The 22,658-nt window shown below is 47.6% G+C and overlaps 1 protein-coding gene across 1 annotated transcript in view; it reads left to right on the forward strand.

Annotated features, from left to right (window-relative positions):
* LOC119403406 (uncharacterized) overlaps window positions 1-22,658 on the forward strand; it is a 47,412-nt gene that overhangs the window by 23,522 nt on the left and 1,232 nt on the right. Inside the window, exons 7-10 of the mRNA XM_037670345.2 lie at window positions 2,424-2,577; window positions 3,552-3,664; window positions 4,663-4,809; window positions 5,307-5,445. Of these exons, the coding sequence (XP_037526273.1) occupies window positions 2,424-2,577; window positions 3,552-3,664; window positions 4,663-4,809; window positions 5,307-5,445 (553 nt within the window). The remainder of the gene's footprint in view (window positions 1-2,423; window positions 2,578-3,551; window positions 3,665-4,662; window positions 4,810-5,306; window positions 5,446-22,658) is intronic.

Below are 22,658 nucleotides of genomic sequence, written 5' to 3' on the forward strand. Positions count from 1 at the left end.
TTGGTGCCCATGATGGAAAACCACGCAGGTGTCATCAAACAGTGGCAAGCAGCCACACTGAGAACAGTGTCCCTTTATGTGAGAATGATCATTTTTTTTTCTAAGGCCCTCTTGTGCTCTGGCAGCCTGGAGTTGAGGCACCGACCCGTTTGGCCGATGTGTACTTTCCAAGGAGGTTTAAAAAAAATTCTGGAGTGGAAGCTCTCGCAACGCCTTGCCAGCACAAGTGAAGCCAGCTTTTGCCCACCAAAGAGCTCGGAAACATGCTCTTTTCTGGTGGTGCCTACTAAGAGATCAAATGGCTTTGATCTGTTAGTATAAATACTACGTTAATTATAAAATAAAAGATAGTTGTTGCCGACAAAAGTAACCCGTCGAGTGGAGTATTGGCGATTGGTCTTCAATAAAATTTGCCATGACTTTGACGCTTACTGATAAAAACTAGTAACACAAAGACACGCTTGGAGCAGTATCTGACCCGTAAAAGTTGCCGTATTAAACTCGTCTGGCGTGCGTGGAGAACGCTCGCTTTCCTTCGGCAAACGCCGATGATTTATCGTGCCCCTACTAAGATGGCGGCCGCAACCGCCATCTTTTGGTGGGCACGGCTTCACTCTTACGCAATAATGGCCACTCCAGCATTCTTTTTTTAACCTCCTTGGTACTTTCCCACAAGATAGGGGCAAACAATATACAACGGACAATTTACATCTAACAACTTTGTTTTGTGATTTATCGTGCATCTGTTGGTGTTAGTTTTTTCCTGCTGTGGAAAGCTTGCGGTCTAATCTTGCACGTAATTTACCAAGCTCTTTGGGTGCCGAGAACACTACTTCTAGGTCAAACCTATTGCCTACGTTTTTTAAGTTATGGGCAATCTTGTGCGCATATGGTATAGACAATATCTGTTTTCTATTGTCATTTTTTGTTGTCATTTTGTTCCGGGAGTTATCTCGTACGTAACTAATCAGCTTGTTTGCTGATCTACACAGCGCATGTTTCTCATACCCCGCATTCTTTAACCTGCTAATTTGGCGACTGAAGCTTTCGCTAATTTTTTCTGGGCACGACTTCGTCAGGGCTGCTCTCAGACAGGAAAATGCGATGCGAGTATCGAGTGTCATGTCCTTCCTATTTCTTTTGTCCCCGTCCAAAGTGCGCTACTTAACCATATAGGTATAGTGGCCCTTAAACCACCCAGAAGTCGAAATTTAGTTGTGTTGTTGCAATTGTGCGCGAGCCTTCAACAAACACGTAGCCGCAAGAAATTTTCAAAGCGGTGTCGTAATAGCGGAGTTACACGCGTTTGATGATCCAAAAGAGGCCCTCGCCTGTTTCGCCCTTTCCTTCGCTGCGCTTCGTTCGTCGGCTCATCTCTCCTCCTGGCCGAGTGCTCCTCCTCGCCGTGCGAGGAGAGACAGCGGCGAGCGCGCGTACCTGTGAACACACAAACAGGTTCTTTTTGTCGATGACGTGACCAGGTGGAAAAATTGACGTCACGGCAAACGCTGGGGATCAGGGAAAGGCTCGGAGAGCTTGGAATTTGTGGCGCGCCCGCGGCTCATAGCGCTGCAGCATTTGGCATTGCTGATCGTAACGGCATTGCGTACTTTATGCGCGTGTTTACTTGTAATGTTAAAAAAGTCACAGTTTCCCCGCAAGGGCGAAGCAATGAATGCGACAGCAAGAAAATTACACCATTTCCCGCTAAAGGGGAGCATGAGGCGATGCGAAGCCGGAGCACTTGCACGATCGCTTTCCGTTGGCGTTCTTTGGGCATGCTACCGACCTGGCGTCGTGGAAACCGAAGAGGAACGCTACGCGCGCCTTGTCTTCCCTCTAGCCGGCCGTTAATTCTCACAGGGGCGAGCGGGGAATGCAGTCGGCAGGCATGCGAGAGGGGGGCAGCGTAGGAGAGGAGAGAGAGGGGGAGGGGACGGGCATGCGCTGGTGCTCATCGCGGCGTTGCGCAGGAGAGAATTTCGGTATGTCTAGCCCACGTTTCAGAGGAAGAGTGGACAGGGGGAGGGGAGAGGGAAATGGAGGAGGGGAAAGGGGAGAGGGGGAGGGGGAGGGGCAGAGGGATTAATGGGAGAGGGGATGTGGAGATATACATACATATACATATACGGTGCATGACACCTAAAGGATTTATAGGTAGCAATTCATGCTGTGCGGGGTGTCGTCCCTAGCTATACATGCAAAATCCGAAGAGAAACTAGTGCTAGCGCGGAGACCGTTCTAGTTAGCGTATGCTAGCATTGCTTCTTCATTATAGTTTCTGCGCACTCACGGACCGCCACATTTTCCCCCTCCTAGCATGATACAGATTCGCTCTGAAACGTTCAACCATTCGTCTGCTCTGCAATAACAGTGACCGTGAATGGTTCCTGTACTTTCCTTTTTTTTTCTTTGGAATTCAGCAACAGCCGCTTTGTGAGAGACTACGACACCCCAGCGTTCGAAGCCAAGGTCGCAGACGTGGCGAATCGTGGCGTGTCGCACTTGGGAATCCTGAACATGCTCAACGACACCACGGACAACGCGACGTTTGAGCAGGCTCTGCGGATATTACTGGTGAGAGCAGCAGCGACGTGCGAACAGGGATGAAGACGTGAATGATGGCATTGGCATGGTTAACAATATCGGAAAGCTTGCTTCTACTGCGCGACTGCATTCTAGCATGGTCGTCGGCAGGATTTTGTCTTGGGAATTTTGTCGGCTTGATTCTGCCCCCCCCCCCCCCCCCGTTTTTCTCCCGCCGCAACACGGTTGCTAACCCGTGTTGCATCGCGGCGAAGGAAGAGGGGGAAGCGCTGACGTGGCTCAGTGGGCGGGACTAGTAATATGACATAATTACTAGCGTAAAAGGAGACGGGGACGAAAAGAAGGAGCGCGGGACCACGCTAGACTTTTAACCAAACTTTATTACATCCAGCACACAGCATATATGGACAAAAATTGGTGACCGCATGCGCACAAGAGTCCCGTTAAATTCATAAAAAATATAATTGATAACCTCTATGGTATCATTTTCTTCGCAGATAATCGAGCTCTCAGTCTGAGAGAGCCAGAGGGACTTTGCGAGACCGTGAAATCTCGCAAAGATCTTACGAGGTCCCGCCGAAAATCCACGTAACCTTGTCCGAGCGATGACGTGCACGTCACGACGTTAGAGGTCGTCAAAATTTGTGACATCATCATGACTTCATCATCGTCGCTTGGTCAACGGTGGGCGGACCACGGAGGCAGTGCAAACCACGTTAAGGGCAGAAATATTTCGGGATGGGGAAGGAGCGATACAATCAACTGAGAAAAACAGGAAGGCGGCTTCTGCCGTCTAGGCGAATGCATAAGGGACGGTGCGAGTGTTTCGGTTGGCGTGTGTCCTGTTTCTTTTTTTTTTTCACTTGAATTCTCCGCAGTGGTCAAGGTTTCGTGATGCTCTTGGCTATTTTAGTAACTATATAGTAACTGACATTTAACGAGGAATTATTGTCGACCAAAGAAAGAAAATGTAGCCGAGCTTCTTTCGCTGTTCTTTGCGACAGAAATTCGAGCAATACACGGCATCCACAGCAACGGCGGCGCGTTACCCCATCACTGCTTTGGGTGTGAGCGTGGACGTACCCAAGGTGTTCGACTGGTACAGGGAACGGCTCAAGTAAGCGGTGCCTCTCCTTTATAGCAAACCCCTTTGGCGAGTTCGGGCTACATTGCTCATCGTTAGAACTAAAACAGAGACAGCCCAGAGAGACAGATCACGGACCAAGCCCCGTCTATGAAATCGTCGTTCGTCTTTATCATATATTAAATATGTGAACTGAAAAGAAGAAAGGTTCGCAGCACATGCACAGTGGTTATGGTGCTCGACTGCTGACCCGAAGGTCGCGGGATTGAATCCCGGACGCGGCGGACGCATTTTCGATGGAGGCGAAAATGCTTGAGGCCCATGTACTTAGATTTAGGTGCCCGTTAAAGAACCCCAGGTGGTCGAAATTTCCGGAGCACTCTACCACGGCGTCCCTCATAATCGTATCATGGTATCGGGACGTCAAACCCCATGAATTATTTTCCCTGCTGCACATGCAATGCGCCATGTATACAAATGTACATTCATTGATGCTACTTTGCATCTTCGTCTTTCACTTAACCTTGATGTGCAGAATACGCGAGCTGGGCCATCCGTCATCTTAAGAGGGCGCGGTGTCCGTGACAAGAGCTACAGAGCAAACGGGGACTAACCAATGCGTGTACGTTCCTCGTCCCCAGTCTTGCCACGAGTATATAGCGCGAGCCGCCACTGCACGATGCCCACAACATTTCGGTCCGAACTTCGGTGGTGGCCGTGTGACAGAGGTCTAGACCTCTGTCACACGGCCACCACCGAACTCCATTTCTCTTCGTTCGGCATTTAGCTCCCTGATGGAGCATTACGAGAATGGATTTGTGGCCGTGCTACACGGCTAGCGCAAGCTTTCGACGGGAGCCGCATGAGGCAGAAGCGGCGCTGCGACGCATGATCGAAACGTCCCATTTTTCACGTATGTAGTAACCTTTAAAGCAACGTAGACGCGTTTTTTTGTGTGTGTGGCATGTAATCAAATAAAATTAAAGCTAGAAAGTGTGCGATATGTTATTGCAAGACTTGTGTTCTCCAAGCACGGAGAAGTTGAAAGCAATGCTGGCCGCACTGCGCTCTTGTTTTGATGAGCCACGAGTGGTTACAGCATTACAGTCCTCGGCTGATGGTCCGAGCGACGGGGCCGACGAGGTGCTGGAATTGCACATCTCTGTTGCACTGTGGACGTGCGTGTGCCTCGCACATGTATACATAAACAATATGGCGCTACGCTTGCCGGTAGCGTCATGGCGAAGCGTTGGTGTAGAGGGTACAGGTGCTGATGGCCCTAAACATGGAATTAAAACTTACACTACGGCGTGTAATGCTACGCCGAACAGAGTATAGAGTTAAATTTATAATTGAGCTTATTGAGACGATTTTTGTTAGCGCGGTGTTCTTAGCAGCAGTCACTATCTGGGGACGAGAGTACTTCATCGAGCCCAAATGGTCGTTTTCGAACTCCATTCGCCAAACGCTCCATTTGATTCCCTCGGCGAAATGTAGACCGTGTGACACGAACTCCATCTCGCTCCACGAAACGACGAACGAGATAAATGGAGTTCGGTGGCGGCCGTGTGACAGAGGTATAAGAGGCCTGATTAGCTTGGCTATAACGGGAAGTGAAGCGTAACAACGGCAGTGTTGAACACCGCGCAAGGTTGAATCGATCGTGCGTTTGCAGGACGATATACCTGCCCCACTTGATCGTCGCCCTGTCCCACTTCTCCTACCGGGATGCCGACCGCGCGGACTGTCAGATAATGCCGCCCACCATATCACGCTACCCCAACCACGCGAAGCTTCTCTATGGGCACACGCTGGTAAGTTCCATCACTGTCGCTGCACGTACAGTCATGAACACGCTAAACGCGAACACAGCGTAGTACAAAGTGGAACAGCTTCCACGAGCGATAACTCGAGCGCGTAAGCCCACACCGGTGATTACGTGTTTGCAAATGATTGTTTGGCGCCCCACCAAATGAGTAAGGCCGACATTAAGCGCACGCGGGATAACACAAAAGATTACTTAAAGGGGCCCTGCAACACTTTTTGAGCAGGGTAAAAAAAATCACAGTTTCGCCGCAAGGGCGAAGCAATGAATGCGATAGCAAGAAACTAATGCTATACGAAGTGAGGCTCGCCAATGGATACTCTCAGTTTGAACAGCGCTCGTTACAAAGGCGGCCGAAGCAGCGAAGGAAACTAGCGTGCTTCAAGTGTCGAGCTGTGACACTTGATAGTTCGCGCTCATCTTCTGTTTGTTCGTTTAGCGGCGTCGTTTAGCGGCGCTCCGTAACATGAGCGCGGACATCACGGTTAAAGCTTGAAACATCCCTCTTGCCCTCACCACGAGAAAACCGCGCGAGCAGACAGCGGAAGGCCAAGGTTCTCCTTGCGCAAATATAAGAAGAAGCGAGCGAGCTCGCTGACGACTTTTAAATGCGCTCGTCGCGCTCCTAGCGCCATCTCGCTGGTAATGAAGAAACGCTTATGAGCGCCGGCCATCTCTGAGTCCGTCCAGCGGCAAAGGGTGTGTATATAACGCTCGCCGTTAGCTATGCGGAGGACCTGCGTTCCGTGGCGTAGTGGCTAGCGCACTCGCTGCGGAGCAAGAGGTCCCTGGTTCGATTCCGCGCTTCGGAAGCATTTTTCTGAATTATTTTTCTTTGGGGCGTTATATATATATATATATATATATATATATATTATATATATATATATACTTATACTTATACATATACGGTGCATGACGGCGACGGGGACGGACATTTTCCAGCCGGACTGTCCATATAATGCTATCGCAATAAAAGCGCTGCCAATCGGTAGTCGAGGCTCCCGAGAACACGCGAGCCAAATAACAGCGAAGCGAGCGGCCTGGAAGTTACAATAAATTCTCAAAGTCAGCTGAAAATCGCTCCTTCTTCTCTCGACAAATGATGTATTAGTCCGCAATATATGACGCGATTGTCGGCAGTTCCACATTGGCTGATGTTATAATCACGATAACACCCTCATTATACCTTCGTTGTTAATTTTGAGTTCAATAAGTAGATAATATGTATGTTTTATTGTGTTATGCCGTTAAAAACACCGAACAAACATTAATATTAGCACTTCCGGTCTCACCGACAGCTCGTCTGCTCGAGTTGCGTGGTTGCGTTTTCTTCACCAGCGCAGTGCCGGAATCAGGAATATTTCGGTGCTTTTCACCATCGCCGGGTGGCGAGTTTGTAATATGCAGAGCGCTCAACGCATGGCAACGGGCAGCAGCGCGCTATTGGCTGCGCGCACACAGGGACGCCGCTGCGGACTTCCGCCTAGCAACGGCCGCCACGACAAGACGACGCGCTCTCCTTCTCGGGGTGCCTTTCGCGGGAATTTTAAACGGTGAACGCGGCCGCCGGGCCCAGTGGAATTTTCGTCGCCGCTTGTGAACTGCTACTGCCTGTCGCGTTGACCGAAGACGCCGTCATCGCCGTAAGGTTCGACTGTGTTTTGTGCATTTTGTTTCGTTATAACGGTGAACACGTTCGCCCATGAACATTTGTGTTGTCGCCACTGTCTTTTGTGCCTTGGCGCTGCAGCAAGACGCGATCGGCCGTTGTGTTCCACTGCGCGTTTACGCTTTTTTCTTTTTTTAACAGTGAACACGCTCGCCCTTGATATCTGTGCTGTCTACTGTGTCTTTGAGCCCTTGCGTTGTCGCAAGACATAATCGTTGTTGTGTTGGTCTGATTGCTTTTGTTTGTTTTTTTTTAACGCTGAACACGCTTTCACGTGAATATATGTGGTTCTCGCCAGTGTTTTTTGCGATCTCGCGTTGTCGCAAGACGTGATCGCCGTGGGTTCGAGTGTGCCTTGTGTTTTTTTTTTTCGCGGCTGTGTAGAAGATTACGGCTTGAAGACAAACACATCGTGGGTTGTAGACTTCGTGAAGTCAACATGAAGGTGTGAAAGGTAATACAAAAATGGTGTTTCATAACATCAAAAATAACTTGCGGAATCTTCTGTGGTAATTTAACTTCATGCTTTGGGGATAATGTCCAATGATCAGCAGTTCTCAGTTAGGTCGTATTATGTGTGCACTTAATTGGCCCCCCTTATACGTGGCGTGCGGTTGGCAAAACAAAATCGAAAAAGTGCCGCAGTCACATAAGTAATTGTGTTCTAGTTATTTTCATATGTTATGGCGTAGGTACCATAGGATGGGAAAATAATGAGAGCAATCAGAGCGCAATGTGAACCAGATCTACATTATGGTTGGATCTCACGAAAGTATTCCACAAACCTGCACATTTCACTTAGGTCACCAACTTAAACCTCACTTAGGTCACCAACTTAAACCTAGGAGAAATATCATACAATTACATCCCATACTTCCTAACGTATAGGAAGGTTACCTTCAACATGGGGGAACTCGAGTCTGAGGTGAGGGGCATGGACAGCTTAGTTACACCTCAGGGCTCCATGATATTGCTCATGCTCTTAATCTCATTATGACAGGATTGTCAGAAAAAACGTGAAGACATCGAAGGAATCAATCGCTCCGTATACACGGATGATGTTGCCATATGGATCTCGCAAGGCAGTGATGGGTAAATAGAACAGAAGTTACAGGAAGTGGTAGATAAAGTGGAAGTCTACCTCACAGGCACTAGGCTTGAATTTTGACCAGAGAAATCAGAACTTTACAGGCCCATACTTAACAGGAGGTGGCCCAAGAGATACATGAAGGAGAGAGAGTGCGAGGAGATACAGACTTGCACGAAAAAGTCCCCATCATTGAACAAGTTAGGGTCCTTGTACTCAACATTGAGTCGAAGCGAACTAACAGCAATACTCTTATAAAAATAGTGACTAAGGTCACTAAGGCAACTGGCTGATCAGGAGAATCACAAACAAGTATATCACGGAATGGGAGGCTAGCATTCTTAGGCTTAAATGGAACAAGACAGAAAGGACAAAATCAATATTTTCGTAAGGAAAGCTTTTAAGCAGGCCCTAGGCTTGCCCGAAAGCACGAGCATAGAGAGATTAACGCACCTGGGCATGCATAACACCTTAGAAGGATTGACTGAAGCTCAGTTGGAAAGAATTGCCAGCACCGCGACTGACAGAATATAGATAAATTAAAACAATAACCAGCAAGGACCCAAGGTTGCATCGGCAAGAGATTGGGAGCCAGATTGACATTGCAAATTTACTAAAAAAGAAATAAAAACAAAATTCAATTAGGGCAGTATAACGAGCACAGCTAATACGACCTAATTGAGACGGCTCAAGTGCACACATAATACGACCTCATTGAGACGGCTCATCATTGGACATTATCCCCAAAGCATGAATTTAAATCACCACAGAAGATGCCGCAAGTTAATTTTGAAGTTATGAAACACCATTTTTGTATTACCTTTCACACCTTGCTGTTGACTTCACGAAGTCTACAACCCACGATGTGTTTGTCTTCAAGCCGTAATCTTTTACACAGCTGCAGGCGTCTTGTTCATCAGTGATGTTCGCCCGAACCACGTCGCGAGTTTGTAATATGCAGAGCGCTCAACGCATGGCAACGGCAGCGGCACGTCAACGTCAGGCGATGAACTGTCATTGTCTTCAACGCATTCGATCGCGCGGCGCGCCGACGTCTCACATGCGCTGCTTTCCGTGGTCATAGCCGTACAACACCGACGTTGCAGGGCTGCGAAATGCGTTGGCAAGATCAGCCGCGAAAAAAAAAATAAGAAGAAAACACAAGGCACACTCGAACCCACGGTGATCACGTCTTGCGACAACGCGAGATCACAAAAAACACTGGCGACAACACATATATTCACGTGAAAGCGTGTTCTCAGCGTTAAAAAAATAAACAAAAGCAATCAGTCCAACACAACAACGATTATGTCTTGCGACAACGCGATGGATCAAAAGACACAGCAGACAGCACAGATCGATATTCAAGGGCGAGCGTGTTCACTGTTAAAAAAAGAAAAAAAGAAATGCACAGTGGAACACAACGGCCGATCGCGTCTTGCTGCAGCGCCAAGGCACAAAAGACAGTGGCGACAACACAAATGTTCATGGGCGAACGTGTTCACCGTTATAACAAAACAAAATGCGCGAAGCACAGTCGAACCATACGGCGACGACGGCGTATTCGGTCAACGCGAGAGCAGCAGCACTTCACAAGCGGCGACGAAAATTCTACGGGGCCCAGCCCTCCTTGGGCCCAGCGGCCGCGTTCACCGTTTAAAATTCCCGCGGAAGGCACCCCGAGAAGGAGAGCGCGGCGCGGCCGTTGCTAGGCGGAACTCCGCAGCGGCGTCCCTGTGTGCGCGCAGCCAATAGCGCGCCGCTGCCGTTGCCATGCGTTGAGCGCTCTGCATATTACAAACTCGCGTCCGGGCAAGGACCGTCAGTGGCGTACCAACTCGTTCGCGAGTGTGTGTGCGTGTGTGTGTGTGTGTGTGTGTGTGTGTGTGTGTGTGTGTGTGTGTGTGTGTGTACAGAGAGAGAGAGAGAGAGAGCAAGCTGCAGTTGTTCTCAATTAGCCGTGAATTTTTATGTTCATAGAGATGTTCTAAATCAAAGAAGAATCTGCAGAAAGCGATTGTGCAGGCTGGACCGCCCTATACCGCGACAACACAGCAGTGTTTAATAACATTTTGGAAGTTTTACCGCCAAGTTTTAAAAAGTACAGCCACCTTTAACCTGTCCTTCATCTGAACATTCCACCTGCAAACCTCACATTCAGTTTGTCGTTGTAAATACGGTGAGATATGAAGAACCTGCTATGGACTCTAGTACCTTAAATTCTCACTTCTTAAACAAAACATGTGGCTGACAAAGCAAGGTTCTTCGCCGAAGTCTTCAGAATAAGCCGAGTGCCAATTTATTTACTGTTAGAGCCCTCTAGTATAAAGTATTTCTAAAGAAGAAGACCAAGTTCACTCGCATAATATCACGCGTAATATTGCGCGGTGGATCACGCGTAAGTGATTCACAGCGTAATTACCACTTACGCATGACTACGTAAAAAAAAACTATTTTCAATACGGCGTATTGTTCCACATTTGTTCTTCGCTATTTGTCAAAATTTTTGGTGTGCCATAAAATCCCCTCCCTGTTACGCGACGTCACAAGTCTGCGAAAACTCGCGGCGTTAAATGAAGCGTGCACAATAAGCAGCACATTACTGTGCTGAACCATAAATATTTTTTTTTTTTGGAATAGCCAGACAGTGTCTCATTCTGAACGTAATTCAAGAAGGCTGCCCGCCAATCACATTTGCAGCGACTACTTATAGCAGCGGGCGAGATGGATTCATATGTGCATGACAGGTACTTTCAGTTATAGTTTAGCGACGTTTAGCTGTGCTTGCGCGTATACAACTTTCTGTGAACTCATCGTTGCTGACTGAGAGGTAGAGAGAGAAATAAACATTATTAGGAAGAGACAATCCTTTGCAGGTAGGCAGCCTTCTTAGTCCAGAAAACCGTTGATGTTCTCCCTGCTCTGAAAACCGTGGATCATCTCCCTGCTGAGGTAGATCAAGCTACAGGGCAAACTTGAAAGCTGGGCATCTCAATGTGCTGGGTCGACACTGCTTTGTTACGAGCCGCCGCGATCGCTGCAGGCTACCATATGATAAGCAACTTGTGAAGCAGGCTAATCGGAGACTAAAGTGGGAATCTTTTTTAGCTTTCCTGGATCGGCACAAATAAAATACTCGACACTTCTGCACACTCATCAACTCACAGCAGTTGGATATGAAGCAGTGGCGGTGCTATTCGTTTTGAAAGAAAGAAATTATAAATTTCCTGAAAAAGGAGAGCGTTTGATCGGGCTATAAAACGTTCACTGGTTCCCGCCCGTATTTGTGTCGCCGACTACATAAATTTCAGGCCAGGCCCAACAAAATAAAATCATGACATCGCTGTAATCTTATAGAGCCCCTTCTGAGCGATAGCCTCCTCTGCAATGCTCGAACGCGAGGCGCGAAAGCGTGGAATAGTCAGCCCGCACCACAGAGAGCCTACAATGCGTGGTCACGACACACGGAGGACAGTCGTCACAGCAGAATTGTAGGAAACGTTTTTTTTTTTATATATAATTACGTTATTGCTGCGTTCAAGTAAAACTTTGCCTGACTTGTTTGTTTTCCAGTCTGCAGCCGACAATGACCGCTGTCGGAAGTGGGGGGGGGGGGGGGGGCTCTGCCCCCTAACATTTCTTAGTGGGGGGGGGGGGGGGGCTAGCGTCCCCCTTGCCCTCCCGGTAGATAACTCCTATGAGGACCGTCTTTCCTAAACAAATCTTCCCCTCCTAAACCCGGGTGTGGAGGTCGTGCCGGGATAGACGTACGGATGATGATGGGTTGATGAGTATCGTAGAACTCTGGGACAAAGCGCCTCCGGGCGCCGCGTCTCCTCCCGTCTGACAACGGCACTTCCCGTCTCGGGAGGACAGCAAGGACAGTTCAAGTGTGTGAACGGCTGTCAGCATACAAGCAGCCCTTCGACGCGAAGAACAGGGGGCTCCGCTTCCCCTTCGTTCGTCACTGTATACGGTGCGCCGTGTAATCAGAGTATGTTTTCGTCACGCAAAACATCATAATGTATGTACTTCTTTATGAATTAACCTCTCTTTTTTTCGTTTGTGCACATTATACACGTTTGAAAAAAAAAACGTGAAAAAACCACAACCACAGCACCCCTAGGAGACAGGACGACGCGCTGTAGCGCGCCGTCCTAACTCCTTCGTGCCTGTGCGTCGTGGTTTTTTCGCGCTTTTTTTTTTCAAAAATGAATTAGGCACCAACTTGCCCAACTGTCCCTGCTAGTTTAGTGTACATGATAGATCTAGGTACGTTGAGCATCTTTTAGTTACGCACCTCATTTCAGCCGTTGAATGCAATGTCAATATAATAGCTTAAATAACAGGCAGCTTAAGTATACAGTGGAGGCGGTTTAGAGCGCATCACCGATTAATGTACCAGATGCTCTTATTTTACACGATGCGCTGTTCGTACAAAGATGTGCAGTATTTTGAACATGCAATATTGTTTACGTAGCTTCTGAAGTTCATATCCTGCAACCCACGAAGCGTGAATGACTGCCCGAGGCGGTTTCTTGTTTTTCCCGCGAAGAAGGGGTTAGACCTCCGGCACCTTTGGGGCGAAACTCTCTCAAGCGTGTCGGCGGCTGTGGACGTTCCCACGGTGACCCACATCACTATAAACTGCATGTGGGCCATCAGGTACGTAACCATCCAGGGCAACTTTATTGCTTTAACTTCTTTCGGTGCAGTTGGGTCACAAACTGACCCCTTAAAGGTCACCATTGTCCCAAACCTTCCTCCAAGTTTCGCGGCGAGGGGCCTTCATTCATCGTTAGAGCCATAATGACTACATTGCGCCGCAGGCGGCAGATGACCACGCATGGTTGCACACTGCAGTCTCTTGTTGTTGTTGTTGAGTCGTCTGCTTTTGTGTCGGCGCCTAACACACGCTCAGACGTGCGTATCGTCTGCTTCTGAAAGCGAGCGTCGTCTGCTTGTATCGTCGTCTGCTATTAATTCGCGTCGTCTGTTTGTGAGTGCGTCGTCTGCTAGGCTGCGAGCGTTGGCGCATACTAACGAGCGGCGCTGAATGCCGACGATGCATGCACGTTCGCGCACTGCAACGATGCCGCGGAGGAGAGAATAACCGTTGCGTGCTAAAATAAGTGGCGCGCGAACGGGCGCATTCGTTCGAAACGGGCGAAAGTGGATTCCAAGGTCGTCCGAACCGCGGCGCCACCTGCCCTCCCATTGCGGGAAGATCGCCGTTTGCGAAACCTTCGGGAACCGGTGATGGTCACGTGCGCACGCGTGTTTATTTGGGTCTTTACACACGACTTGCTGCAAGATGGTCCAAGTGATCTCGCTCCATTCGCCACGACTCGGACATCAGGCAAATTGTCTCTGGACGTCTCGGATGCCAGTCTGAATGACACACTAAAGCAGGGTGTCGGAACGGCACGAAAACCAAAAACGAAAAACGAAAAATAAACGATATTTTTGACCGGAAAGAAAACGTAACCGAAACTTTATCTATTATTTCGTTCCGGAGTGAAACCGAGATTTTTTCAATCGTTTTTCGGTTCACGAGAAAACTGGGCAATCCGGAACAACTGAGGTCATGCAACGTGAGCAATTATGCACATCTCAGAGTACAGTATTAGCGCGTACCTCAGGCAGGAATTCCAAAACAAAGATATGTTCAATTGTGCGAAAAACGAAAACAGTGGCAACCAGAGATGTTTATATCAACGCAAGTCGACTTTTGCGTGCCTGTCACGCACGCCAGCGTGGCAAGGGCATTCTCGGCGCTGAAGTTTGCTATAGCGAAAGCTGTTATGAGATCACAACAGCTGACTTTGGCGCCATAGATGTCCGCCGCTGCCGCCGCCGGTGTCCGTAACCGCTGTCGCATGAAATAAGAAAAAAAAAATGAAATGAGAAACAAATTTCTAGGATCGGATGGGATTTTAACCCGCGCCCTGTGCGTGGCAGTCGAGTATTCCACCACAGTGTCACGCTGGTGCTTGTAACTTCTCCGCAAAAATAATCTATACAGGCGTCATGTCGGCCAAGGAATCGTGTTAACATATGTAATATAGCGTGGCAGAAGAGTAAAATAGCAACCTGGCGTCACACAATGCGAATTGCTCAAGGAGTCAGTCGTTGAATGCTTTCAACCCGTTACAAAGGGCTCAGCCATAATTCTTCATCATCATTAAACATAGCACAAAGTGCACGTAATGCCTCACAGATGTGTAGCAGGTACCACGATTCTCCGAAGAATGAGGAAAAGTGGCATAGTGGGTGCTTCGCTACTACAGAAAAATTATGATGATTTATGGCGTAGTGGGGTACCTTGCATGTGTACTTGTATCAGTTTCCCCAAGAGAGTATAGAACGGGCTTTAGAAAGGCCGCTGTTCCAGCTTACGCTGTGACTGTGCTGCGTGTTCCGCGCATGCCTGGCGAATTTTTTTTATCAAATCAGCGGTCTCGCACAGAGAGTGCATTCAATGACGTGCTGTTTTTGAGATCGTGCTCATTGCTTTGACACAAAGCATTGAGCCCGCTAAAAAAAAGTTGTAATTGACTTTTGAGAAAATAAATAGTATGGTTTGTGCTAGTTGGTAGGAATTCGTGGTACAGTTTCTTCCACTCCTCTGAAGAACGTGGAAAGAACGTGTTTTACCTCTCTCCCACTTTCTTAATTAAGAGGAGGGCAAGTAACTATATCACAAATGCAATGTTTTTTTTTATGATTACCTTAAGTTCAAGTTCTTGCATTTAAAAAAAAACGTTACTAACTGTTACGGAACATTTTTTTTTTTTCGTTTCGGAACAGAAACGGAACGGAACTTTTTGCGGTGGAACGAAACTTAAACCGAAACGAAAAAATTTCGTTCCGACACCCTGCACTAAAGAGAAAGACGATTTTTTTCTCGTATTAGCAAACTCTTCTTTCACGATGCCAAAAGCACCACCCTTGCTGCGAGAATTAAGGCGCTTGGTAAGCGAGAAAGCCCGCGAAAGGAAAGTGCGCGTGGCGACTCCTCCGTGAAGTTCCCGCACCAGTCGCTGTGACGTCATCGACTTTTACGGCGTCTACTGTAGGGCCTTCAAAGTTTATATTCGGTAAAAATGAAGTACATATTGTCTTCTGAGGGAGCCAGACACATAGCACACCAAGTTTCAGGAAGTTTCGTTGAACCAATGTGGCCAAAATTAAAAAAAAAAAAAATCACTTTGAAACCCGCGATATCCCCATCAGAGATTGTTGCGGGAAATTTAAGAGTGATATACTTTTGACATCAGTTCTCTCATCTATGAATAAACATATGGTGGTGCAATTAAGGACACTAGAACTTTCAGAGTATAATTTATCAGTATAAGCTAACTTAATGTTTCACTTTAGCGACGCCGGCACCTGACGGCAACCCGTGGCCCATCTGATCCAAACGCCGCTCTTGATTTATGTCGGCTATCGGCCAATCAGCAGGCTATCTGCTGCTCGATGTCAAACAGCAGTCTCTGGCATCTCCGTAGAGAGTGAGCACAGGCCTCTGTATAAAAAGGGGGCGCCTGAGAGAATGGCAACTTCGCGCTCCGCTTCTCAAGTCTCGTTGTCGCGCACGACCACAAAATTTGGCTGAGGCGTTCAGAGCATGTGTCTACTATTGGCCTCGAGGCCCACCACTGGAAACGCCGGCGCCACCGTCGGCGTGACGTACTTGGCAGGATCACGTAGTCTCAGCGGCCGCGTCGGCTGCTTGTGGAGCGCTGCCGCGTGCTTTGAAAACGAGTTTCAAGTCCCACATGCGCTGCGGTCTGTTCAAATTCGGAAGTTTTCTCTCATTTTCTACTCAATTGAAACCATTGTAATAGAGTGGCTGCCTCCGAAGGCGACGAACATGGGGCTCTATACCGCTCGGTGCCGCAGTGCCGCGTTTACGCAACGGAGCCCAGTGTCAGCCTGCACCGGTAACCGCGGGACAAGAAACAGCGTGAAGCATGGGTTGTAAAGCTAAGAACCGGCAAGGAGCCATCCGCTAAGAGTCTTGTGTGCAACAAGCACTTCCGCGACGAAGACTTTTGTTACTGCGTCGGGCCTGCGATGTTTGGTGAGTAGCAGACAGCGCGCACTGAGACGATGGCTCGCGCGCGCTTTCCGCCGGCAAATGATGCTTATCTGCCACAGCATGGTAAAAGCGCTACCTTTTACCACGTGCGATGCCATCTCAGAACACTCCAATGCGACCTCTTGATCGTCGGCCCCGTGCTCAGCGTCCACAAAATCGGCTGCAGATGCGCAAGTCATTGTTTAGATACGTTGAATTAAAAAACGCACAGGGTCCCTTATGCATTCGCTAAAAATGACTAGAAGGCGAAAGCCATCTTCTTCTTGTGAGTCGAAATACTGATTTTCCCGCGCCCCCCTCCAAAAGCGTTCTGCACCTAACGCGGTTTTGCATGGCCTCCGTGACTGATCACGGAGGCAATGCAAAGCGACCATGACGTGTGAATACGTCATCATGTGACGTCACATTATGTGACGTCATAATGACGCTACATATATTGGCGATCTGTGACGTCACGATGACGTCATATGGTGACACCATATCACATGACGATTATTTTTTGCATCACTCGTGTTGACGCCGCAGACGCGGTACGCCGACGGGCAACCTTCCCATTTGATGAGGCATGCATTGCTTCATAAGCTACATAAATTTTGCATTGCCTCCGTGATCGGCCCACCGATGATCGGCCACCGGCCAACCCCATGTATTTTCTTGGAGCCTCATTTATTTACGTGGGAAAGATGCCACCCTGTTGGCGTTAGACACGACACTGCTGCCAAAATTGCTCGGGTACACGCCAAAAAATTACTATCCTGTTTTGCGGCTGCTGGTTGCTGCAATACCTTCTATTTTATTCACCGCTATTTCAAGTTCATGTGGGTCCTAGTTCACAGCCGACGTTTGCAGAACAAGTCCGGCAAAAGGTTACCGTATTTTCTTTCTTTTCCTAGGTGTCGCATGCTACTACTACATGCTCGGTCTCGTAGACTGGTTCTTCTTCCACCAGTAATCTCGAAGTGGTGAAGCTTTGGTCTATGAATTTGTTGATGACAGAGAGCGGCAAGTTTACTGGAATACAAACGGAACGATAATTAAGGAGCATTAAAAAAAGGCGTCGCATTTTCTCACGTTTTGTGTGAGCACCAAACGAAACGAATGCGCTGAATAAAGAAACAGAAGCAGCGGCATTTGCCCGCTGAGAAGACCGATCAATACGCAATGCGAGACAACTTGTCAAATGACATTGAAACGCCCGAATTTAGACTGAAAAAGAAAAAAAAAACACTGAATCGTCGGGACGGCAGATCACGAAGTTGCCATGCGCACCGAAGCCGCAGTTGTAAGGAAATTGTTTTTGAACTGCTCTGATAGCGTCCGCGCAACAGTAGTTGTTTGTTTACTCACAAATTCTCATATTTTGCGGCCTAAAGTTCACAGCGCGGTGCCAAAACACGCTCGTAGCAAAAGCGAAACCATCAGTACGAACATACATGCAGACGCTCATACATGCAGAGGCACCGTCAGTCGTCGCGAACCCGTGCGATCGCTGGCTTGAGGCTTCTTTCTGTTATGCTCCGTTTGGTTATACAGGCAGTCTACTCTAGCGAGATATTTCACATAGTTTGCACTCAGCGAGTGACTACCTTTCACGCAAGAAGCCGGTTCAGGGGTCTCCAACGCGGTGACAGCGTGAAGCGGGTGCTCGGTTTTCTGCAATGAGAGAGCGACTGTAGACTACCTTGTGCTTTCAGTTCGTCGAAAATGATTATTTTGACAGTAAAGAACACAGTTCATTTCGAAAGTACTGACAGAAATGCCCTGGAGGGCTTGCGCGAGGTGTTTTGTAGAGCGCCGACAGCAAAACCTATGGGGAGCGCGCCGGCGGTATCCTGCCTAGCACGCAATCGAGGCGCGTCCGACAGAGGGCGACTCCGTAACTCCTCGAAGCCAATACGCAGGATGTGTTTTTTCACCAAACGCGAGGAGTGATTCTTGGCCCCTTTAAGGAGACAATAATCAATCAATCAATCAATCAATCAATCAATCAATCAATCAATCAATCAATCAATCAATCAATCAATCAATCCAATCAATCAATCAATCAATCAATCATTTAACGTGCCCAGGAACAACCGTAAGGCCTTTGTGCTGGCGCACGCAAAAAAAAACAATAAAAATAAACAATACAATACAGACAGTTTTCAGAAATAAAAAGAGCAAAAACACGTAGACAAAGAGAAATGAACACAAAAGGGGAGGAGTAAATAAGACAACACGAGAAATATTGACGGGGAATAAAAAATTAGATTGCATATATATACAACTATGCGGAAAGACTGACAAGGGAAGACTTTGTACATTGTGCGACGTTCGGAATTCTTCTTTCCTTTTGTATGCCGATGACTTAAAGATATTTAAGGAAATTCATTCAGTTATCGATTGTCGCTTGCTGCAATCTGATTTGTGTTCTCTTTCTGAATGGTGCAGGAGCAATAACCTCTCCCTAAATATTTCAAAAACCAAGGTAATGAGTTTCACTCGAAAAACGTCTAGTGTGCCATTTTTATATTCTGTCAATTCTGTGTCGTTGTGTAAGGTATGTGAGATCAACGATCTAGGTGTTCTTTTTGATAGCACCTTGTACTTTTCTGCTCACGCTAAGCGTGTTGCTTTGCGGGGTCTTCGCACCCTAGGCTGTGTTTGCAGAATGTCTAGAGAATTCCGTTCTCCTGTGCCCTTCCGAAAATTGTACACCGCGCTATGTCTTCCTCAACTTGAGTATGCGTCTGTGATCTGGAATGGCATTCCTAATTCCAGCAGCAACGCCATTGAGCGAGTCCAGAAAAAATTCCTAAGCATTTACAACTATCGTTTCGCTAGAAATGACTTTGGATCTCGTACTAACGCTGCTGGATTATTATCAGTGCCATCACTTTGCTGCCGACGAAATCGCGCTGATCTGTTATTTCTTCACAAGCTTGTGCATGGTATCATATCCTGCCCTGTACTGCTCAACTGTCTTAATTTCTGAATTCCACGTAAGCTGACCAGAGAGAATAGACCTTTTCATGTAACCGCCTGCCTCTGTGAACATTCGACCATTGGCAGGATACAACGTCTTTCGTTGCAGCCCACTTTCGCACACGGTAGAACCAAATAAAATCTGAGAACACATTTTTCTTGACGAAAAGCCACCAGAGCAAGGTTTTGCTGCAGAAGAATAATTAAAACTGCGATTTACGCATAATGCAAGCTATTAACAACCATCAGTCGCAGTGAAGTGAGCACTCACAGCAAGGGTCATTTTGGCCAGTTATATCTCGTAAACAAAGCAAATGAGGACATATGATATTAAAACCGTGTGTTCATTGACATAAGCGCTCTTCGATAAAAAATTGCCGTCAAAATTGAGACCGGAGTTTTTTTATTTTATTTTTTGAAAATGTACTTTTTTGAAAAAACTCGCTTCTTTAACTATATTTTTCTTTTTTTGCGCTGCCCGTAGGAAAATGATCTTCCGTATAAATGTTGCAAAGGCTCTTTTCTATAGTTGACACTGTTTTCAAGTTTCTGTTTGAAATACCAAAGGCGCCAAGGCGCCTCAAACTTAGGACCCTTTTTTGATTTCGGCCGTGTTTGCCATTTTTTTACATTTTCTTCTTTTTGAGGACGGCATAACAAAAAGCATCGATGTAGTTCACAGTAATGCGTATTAAAACCAGCAAAAGAAATTTTTGACACATCATTTATAGTTCGCGCTAAATTCGGCCGTGAAATCCGAAAACATTGCAGTGAGCAAAAACAGGAGGCACGCGCCGCCACCTTCAAATATTTTTTTGGCGCGCTGGGAGTGTTTCTTGGAAATAAAATTTTCAGTTCCGTGCACTTTGAATGTGCCCACATAACATATAAAAAACCCAGGCAAAACAAAAATTGCGACTGGACAGGTATGTTCGATCTCCCCTAGTGGAATCACCCACAAGAACTTCATTTTACATATTTACAACTCGGTTAGGGAGACAAAAGAGGATCCTTCGTCTTCGTCTTTCGTTGTTCGAACGTCTCTGCTTGGCCACCACCGAAACCGAAGAGGGGGGGGGGGGGGGGGGAGAGTCTCTCTGTCCGTCTTTCTTCTCAGCGGCACCGTCCGGTCCAGCATAGGGTCAGTACACACACCGTGCGGGCGTCCCAACCACGCCACCTTTCCCGTGGGAAAGCAGTTGTCGGCCAGAGAACGCCGCGACGACCCGAACGAAAGCGGTTATCTTTAACAGGGGCAGCGGACAAAATTTCGACAACGACGAGCAAGCATGTGGTTCGCGTTATTAGTCACACATTCATTCCTAATAATAAAAAGTTGGTAGATCCCACGCATTGTGGGAATCGACTTCATGCGAAGCAGTCAGCGAGTAGCATCCTATGCGGCATTTTTCTGCTTTGAGCCAAGCGTTACGAGGTGGATCGGCGTTTTTGTCTAAACTGAATAGTTTTGCGGACACCGTGGGCTTGCCAGGCACGTCGACTGCACGGCCATGTGAAGTGTATGGCTCATGGTCTGACGTAACATTGTCACATACGTTACAGCAAGGACGTCACTTGCTTAGCAACGAAGGGCACGCTGCGGTGTGATGATCTGCATATTATAAGTAGTGGTTCTCGCCATATTCGAGCAGCGTCACAGGCGGCACATGATATTCTGTGACACGAGCTCTTTAAAGGTTTCCAAAGTATATTCTCGCTGTCCCTGGTACAGACTGTGAATGAACTGTGGCTCATACCCGCATACCACAGGCCGTGGTATGCAGGTATATGCGCCACACGTTACTGATGGAAAGGGTGTCATGACGTACGCGACAGGATATTCACGGTATACTTGCGACAACCTGTGAATCGTGTTCGTCATGCGCTTACCCCCTCCTGTGACAATTTTGGTATGTACTAAGTTAAGGAGACGACCACGGGAACGCTCAGACGTAGGCGGCTAGATAGATAGATAGATAGAGAGAAACACTCAAAGTGCCTTTCGTGTGCTAAGAAATGCTTCGCATTTAATAATATCTGGGATTTTACGCCCCAAAACCACGATATGATTATGAGGGACGCCGTGGAGGGCTTCGGAAATCTCGACCACCTATAGGTTCTTTAACGTGCACTGATATAGCACAGTACGCGGGCCTCTACAATTTCGCCTCCACCGAAATGCGGGATCGAAACCGCGACCTTCGGGTCAGTAGCCGAGCACCGTAACCACTGATCCACCGTGGCGGACTAGTCACAGATTCTCCATGCCTATCCCATGAAAGATTAAAAGAGGTCTGAAGAAATTAGATGAGCTGGCTGACTGTTGACTCAGTGTATTTCATTTTCTTTACAGCGAGAGCGCCCCCCCCACGTTAAAAAATACATTAGCACAAATATCAATCAATCAATCAATCAATCAATCAATCAATCAATCAATCAATCAATCAATCAATCAATCAATCAATCAATCAATCAATCAATCAATCAATCAATCAATCAATCAATCAATCAAAGCGCGCCTCAACGGACAATGGAAGCCGGCCACGGTCACCAGTGTGTGTGTGTATCCCCGAAAGCGTTCTGCACCCAACGGGGTTTTGTAGTGCCTCTGGGATCGGAGACATTGGAAATTTTCTGCACCTAACGTTGTTTTCCAGTGCCTCCGGGATCGACTTACCTATGACCAAGCGGCGATGTCATGTGATGACGTCATCATGTGACGTCACAAATTTTGGCGACGTGTGATGTCATGAGGACATCATATGGTGGCGTCATCGCATGATGATTTTTTTAATCACTTCGTGTGGTCGTGCGCGCGAATACGCTGGGCATGTTGACGACGACCTACCAAAGGGAGATCGCACGCACACGGACGCACTTCCGGAAAATATTTAATCAGAAAGAAACGGATGCATTTGTAAATTGTAATGAAAGCGCTGCCGCAGTTCGTAGGTCGCATTCAAATATATATTTTGATGATAATGAAAATGGCGCTACACTCACGCACTCGCTTCGATGATTCCTTTTACCTTAATTATTAATCTCACTCAATGTGTGCATCACTTGTGCCGGTAACAGAGCAGGCGCGAAAGATCTCGGGGGCACTTGCAATATGGACGAAGAATTGCCAGGTGGACCCCTCTTCCTTTCCGAACCTTGCTGTGATGCTGCAGCCTACCATTCGAGCGTTGCTCAGTTTGGCCCACGTATTTTCTACCGCACTAATTTCATGTAACGACTCCTACCTGACGCTTCGACGTGTTTCGTGGTTTACAACGCAGGCCGGTGCTTTGCGGAGGTACGGACTTGTCATTACTCAGTGCCAATAAGAAGTGCAAACGGAGCAGGAATTGACTACCTTTACATCAGTCAATG

The sequence above is a fragment of the Rhipicephalus sanguineus genome, chromosome 8 (assembly GCF_013339695.2).
Source record: "Rhipicephalus sanguineus isolate Rsan-2018 chromosome 8, BIME_Rsan_1.4, whole genome shotgun sequence".
NCBI lineage: Eukaryota > Metazoa > Arthropoda > Arachnida > Ixodida > Ixodidae > Rhipicephalus > Rhipicephalus sanguineus.